The sequence below is a fragment of the Crotalus tigris genome, unplaced genomic scaffold (genome assembly GCF_016545835.1).
Source record: "Crotalus tigris isolate CLP2741 ecotype Arizona unplaced genomic scaffold, ASM1654583v1 scf7180000018864.669028, whole genome shotgun sequence".
NCBI classification, from domain to species: Eukaryota; Metazoa; Chordata; class Lepidosauria; order Squamata; family Viperidae; genus Crotalus; species Crotalus tigris.
The window spans coordinates 384,001-390,000 of NW_024097244.1; the positions used below are offsets into that span (position 1 = coordinate 384,001).

Below are 6,000 nucleotides of genomic sequence, written 5' to 3' on the forward strand. Positions count from 1 at the left end.
TATCTATTTATCATCTATCTTTATCTATCTATCTATCTATCTATCTATCTATCTATCTATCTATCTATCTATCTATCTATCTATCTATCTATCTACCTACCTATCTACCTACCTACCTATCTGTCTACCATCTATCTTTCCATATCTCTTTCTTTCTTTCTTTCTTTCTTTCTTTCTTTCTTTCTTTCTTTCTTTCTTTCTTTCTTTCTTTCTTTCTTTCTTTTTTTCTTTCTTTCTTCTATCTACTTATTCTATGCTTCTATCTATATCTATCTATCATCTATCTTTATCTATCTATCTATCTATCTATCTATCTATCTATCTATCTACCTACCTATCTACCTACCTACCTATCTGTCTACCATCTATCTTTCCATATCTCTTTCTTTCTTTCTTTCTTTCTTTCTTTCTTTCTTTCTTTCTTTCTTTCTTTCTTTCTTTCTTTCTTTCTTTCTTTTTTTCTTTCTTTCTTCTATCTACTTATTCTATGCTTCTATCTATATCATCTATCATCTATCTTTCTCTATCTATCTATCTATCTATCTATCTATCTATCTATCTATCTATCTATCTCCATCCATCCACCTACCTACCTACCTACCATCTATCTTTTCATCTCTCTCTCTCTCTCTCTCTCTCTTTCTTTCATCTATCTACTTATTATCTATCTATCTATCTATCTATCTATCTATCTATCTATCTATCTATCTATCTATCTATCTATCTATCCAACATATTTGAATGTGCTAAATTAGGAGAAAAAATAACCTGGAGCTGATCATCGAATTTAGTGGAACCAGTCTGCCATTAGTGATTTATGTTCCAGTAAATTTCAGACATATGTGGATTTCAAAGATGCCAAGGCTGAGAAACACTGGTTTAAATGATCCACTCCTGTCCACATCATTTAATTTAGGGTTGCCCACCTCCCCCAAATGTTCAGTGTGACCCTTGGCCACCAACGTGTGACCCTTGGCCACCAACATGTGGACCATCTCAACAGAACTGAAGGGTGGAAGAGAACGAGACTCTTATTTAGCAGGCAACATTCTCCCCAGTCCCTCCACTTCCTCCGATTTCCACAAGAACATGTCCTTCTAAAGGTCAGAAGATGTTCTCTCATCATCCATGCTCAAATGCCCACCTCTCTTCTCAGAATGCAGTGAACCATGACAATGACGAAGCCCTCCAAGGAGTCAAAGACTGCAAAGAGGATCTGGAAGAGAGCCGAACGGCGGTCGGTGATGGCCAGCACTGCCGACATCCAGGTGAGGGCCAGCAGAGGAAGGACTACACAGGAGCTCCAGAGGGATGCCCTGGGAGGAGAAAGAAAAAAAAAGGAGAAAGAAAAGTCTCTCAGCTTCTGGACAAGCCCACTACTAATACTGCCTTCACTCACTCGAGGGAGTCCCACCAGAATTCTCCAGGAGGAGTAAGAACATGAGAAACTGGCAGGACAGCTTCAGATGCTTCCAAGCTACAATCAAAGAGAATTACAAGACAGAGAAGAAGACGGAAAACAAAGCGAGGGGACCTGTCCATTAGGCCTACTCAAGTGCGCTCTACCCTTATGCTCAGTGCCACTTTCGTGTATCTTAAAATGAAGAAAGACACAAAAGAAATGCTGGGATTGTTTCTGGCAGCTTTGGAGGAACGGATAGAGAGAGAGGGAGAGAAGGAATGAAAGAGAGGGAAAGAGAGAGAAAGAGAGACAGACAGGGAGACAGATGGAATCCTACTTGTCTCTTTCTCCAACATTCTCCACAGGAAGTTGTGTTTTGCTCAGGGCCATCTCTGTGTGAGTGGATGTGTGTGTGTTTGTGTGTGGGTCAGAAATGTCAGCAAAGCAGGCACAACTACAGAAGTGAAACCACATGCGGGACAAACGTTAAAAAACAGAGGTAGGACATCAATCCCGCCATCTTGATGGACCTTCACTTCACCACCGCTATGTATCTGGCTGTTCCTATTCTTCAGTGTCTTCTTCACTGAAGCCTGATCTGGATTAAATTAAACATTAGTTAAGAGTGAAGGTCACCTTTGGGTGCTAGTGGAGACCCCTTACAGGAGAACAAAGATCAGCAACCTCAGTAAGCTCTATATTTAGCAATTCTAAGAAGTGGACAGAAGAAAGCCAAATAACTTGTTTGATGTTTGCCCTCAAAGGTGAGTGGTCTCAAGGTTTATTTGGTGCTGCTGAATGAATGTTGTATATCCATAAAGCCCAAAAGATGGAATACAGAATAACAGAGTTGGAAGGGACCTTGGAGGTCATCTAGTCCAACCCCCTGCTCAGGGAGGAAACCCTACACCATTCAGACAAATGGTTGTCCAGTCACTTCCAGTGTCGGAGCACCCACAACTTCTGGAGGCAGGTTGTTCCACTGGTTAATTGTTCTGTCAGGAAATTTCTCCTTCGTTCTAGACCCAAAGGCGCTTTTTCACAAGGCAACTAGACTTTCTTGTTTTTCTTTGAAGATGTTTCGCTTCTCATCCAAGAAGCTTCTTCAGCTCTGACTGGAGGGTGTGGAATGGACGGGTTTATATTCCTTGCAGACGGCTGGTCATTTGTGCTCTTTTGGAGAGTCGCTGAGGCCACTTGGAGGTGTGTCTGTGTCCTCAGGGTCACCTGAGTGGTGCAAATGGGTGTGGAGCCTTCTTGGAACTGCTGAAAGGACTGTGTGATAGACTGGAGATAGATGATGACATATCCCTCAACCTCTGTTGAAAGAGGACTGTTCAGTTTTAACACAGATGACCTCATTGACCCTCTTTCAAACAGAATGTGGACTTTGATAAACCACTGTGGCCTCAATGACCCTCTAAAAGGATGCAAATGACCAGCTGTCTGCAAGGAGTATAAATCCTTCCATTTCCCCACCATCCAGTCAGAGCTGAAGAAGCTTCTTGGATGAGAAGCGAAACGTCTTCAAAGAAAAACAAGAAAGACCAGTTGCCTTTGGAAAAAGCATCTTTGGGGCAACCATGATCTGGATGACTGAGAATCTCCACAGATCCTTAGTTCTAGGTTGGTTCTCTCCTTGATTCGTGGATTTTATTTGTGTATTAGTATAATCATAGGGCGGGAAGGGATCCTGGAGGTCTTCTAGTTCAATCCTGTCCAAGGCAGAAGTCCTTACTGGACAAATGGTTCTTCAGCCATTTCTTGAAAAGCTCCAGCAATAAGAGCACTAAATGCTAAAGGCAGTGGTGGGATTCAGCCGGTTCGCACCAGTTTGGCAGAACCGGTAGCTAATTTTTTGTTGCCCAGGCCCAGAACGGACTTCCGGAAGTGGCATCCACGCAGAGAACCGGTTGTTGTCATATTTGAATCCCACCACTGGCTAAAGGTGTAATGGTGAGGTCTCCTTAGATAAGGACAGATAGAAATCAGAATTAAATTTGCTTACAACAATTGTTTAAGAAACTTGGCAAGTTTGGGACCGGTGGATCTGAGCTCCCAGAATTTGTTGGGAGCTGGAATTAATCAAGTATATGAAGTCCTACCTGACAGGGCTAGATATGGAGATAGAGAAAGAGAGAAAGAGAAGAGGACGTAGGAGGTGATGTGAGACAGAAGGAAGGAGATGACTGAAAAGAGATCAGTTACAGAGATGTAATCAATGGCAGAACATAGAAGGTTTCAAGGGAGCTTTGAAAGTTGATGTGAAAAGAGGAGTAGGGACTGGTTTAAAATAGAAAGAGCAGAGAAAAGATATCGTCTATATATATTTAGCAGATGCCTTTTAAGAAGAAGGACCAAGTCTACGGAGGACAGGACAACCAGCGAGTGGAGACTTGAGCACTTAGGGAATAGTCAAAACAAAACAAAACAAAGCAAAAGCATCCCAAATTGAAAAAGGGGCAGAGCTTTGAATATTTTGGGACCACCTCTTGTAGGCACCGCCGGTTTAGAGGAAGAACCAAGCAAAACACAGATCTGTGAGTCATCAGATGGCATTACAGAGGAAAGCAAGGAGATGGTTTGGGCACGAAATGGAGGGAAACGGAGGGAAAGGAGGCCAAACAGCAGAGCTAACCCCAAGGTTTTGGCATATTCTTGGGGGGGAGGGGGCATGGAGGATTCTCTGGGGGGCAGAGAACAGATGGGGGACAAGGCAGATTTCTTTAAGATATATATATATATATATATATATATATATATATATATATATATATATATGTGTGTGTGTGTTTTCTGAGGTTTTCGCGGGTATTTGTATGTAGGTCTTTGGTTGTTCGGGTTTTCTCCCACGTAAAATTGGAAGTGTCTTGGCGACGTTTCGACGAAGTCCCATTCGTCATCTTCAGGCTGGTGCTTTCAGCTTCATGCCTCGAGCTGCAGTGTGTGGTCTTGGCTGTTTCTTCCTTTTAACTGCCAGTGGAGGTAAAGGAAGAAACAGCCAAGACCACACACTGCTGCTCGAGGCACGAAGCTGAAAGCACCAGCCTGAAGATGACGAATGGGACTTCGTCGAAACGTCGCCAAGACACTTCCAATTTTACGTGGGAGAAAACCCGAACAACCAAAGACCTACATATATATATATATATATATATATATATATATATATATATATATATATATATATATATATATATATATATATATATCAAGAAATAAAATGAACACCAGGGTAGTAAAACTATAAAAGTTTAATTAAAAAGCGCCAAGCTTTCGCCGTCCCTGCTGGCATCATCAGGGCTAGAGCGCCAGAAAGTGTGAGAGTTTTTTATAGGCAAGTCAGAGTCTGCGCCCGGCTCCTCGATCTCGTCACCGGGCCTAATTGATTCAACTGCGCTTGATTGGTTTGTTTCTTCCTATTCCTCTTAGTTACGTGTGTGTTGTCGTCTCTCCCCCTTTCTTTCGATTCTGGGATGGGTGGGATAACTCCCCTACCGTTCAAATTATCTCTGTTCTTCAACCCATCCTCCCAGAATCGAAAGAAAGGAGGAGAGATGACAACACACACGTAACTAAGAGGAATAGGAAGAAACAAACCAATCAAGCGCAGTTGAATCAATTAGGCCCGGTGACGAGATCGAGGAGCCGGGCGCAGACTCTGACTTGCCTATAAAAAACTCTCACACTTTCTGGCGCTCTAGCCCTGATGATGCCGGCAGGGACGGCGAAAGCTTGGCGCTTTTTAATTAAACTTTTATAGTTTTACTACCCTGGTGTTCATTTTATTTCTTGATATGAATACTCCCAGGGTTCATATTTTTAGCATTATTAACTATATATATATATATATATATATATATATATATATATATATATATATGTATGTATATGTTTTCTGAGGTTTTCGCAGGTGTTTGTATGAAGGTCTTTGGTTATTCGGGTTTTCTCTCACGTAAAATTGGAAGTGTCTTGGCAACGTTTCGACGAAGTCTCATTCGTCATCTTCAGGCTGGTGCTTTCGGCTTCGTGCTTCTAGGAGCAATGTGTGATTATAGCTGTTTCCTCCTCAGACTAACTCAGACTAACCTGAGCACAACAAAGCCCCCACCCAAACAGAACACTCCCCCAGCCAATCAGAGCACAGCCAAGCTCCTAACCAATCAGAACACACCTCCATCCAATCAGAACACAGCCAAGCTCTCATCCAATCAGTTCATACCCCCACTGGCAGTTAAAAGGAGGAAACAGCTACAATCACACATTGCTCCTAGAAGCACGAAGCCGAAAGCACCAGCCTGAAGATTATGAATGAGACTTCGTCGAAATGTCGCCAAGACACTTCCAATTTTACATGGGAGAAAACCCGAATAACCAAAGACCTACACACACACACACACACACACACACACATATATATTTAAAGTCAATCAGATAAAAATAAAGAGCTCTGGGATGTAAGATAAAAGGCTTTTTTATTAACTGCTGAGCTTTCGTTAACAACCTGTTAACATCATCAGAGCAAAGGGCTAAATGAGAAGGAGGAGCATGTGCATAAATTTACATAACATGTAATGTTATGTAAATTTATGCACATG

At 42.0% G+C, this 6,000-nt stretch overlaps 1 protein-coding gene across 10 annotated transcripts in view; it reads right to left on the reverse strand.

Annotated features, from left to right (window-relative positions):
- The window catches only part of ADGRB1 (adhesion G protein-coupled receptor B1), a 281,838-nt gene that overhangs the window by 26,078 nt on the left and 249,760 nt on the right, over positions 1-6,000 (reverse strand). For all 10 annotated transcript variants that reach the window (XM_039357090.1, XM_039357092.1, XM_039357084.1 and 7 more), the window contains one exon: positions 1,145-1,316. In XM_039357090.1, coding sequence (XP_039213024.1) covers positions 1,145-1,316 — 172 coding nt within the window. The remainder of the gene's footprint in view (positions 1-1,144; positions 1,317-6,000) is intronic.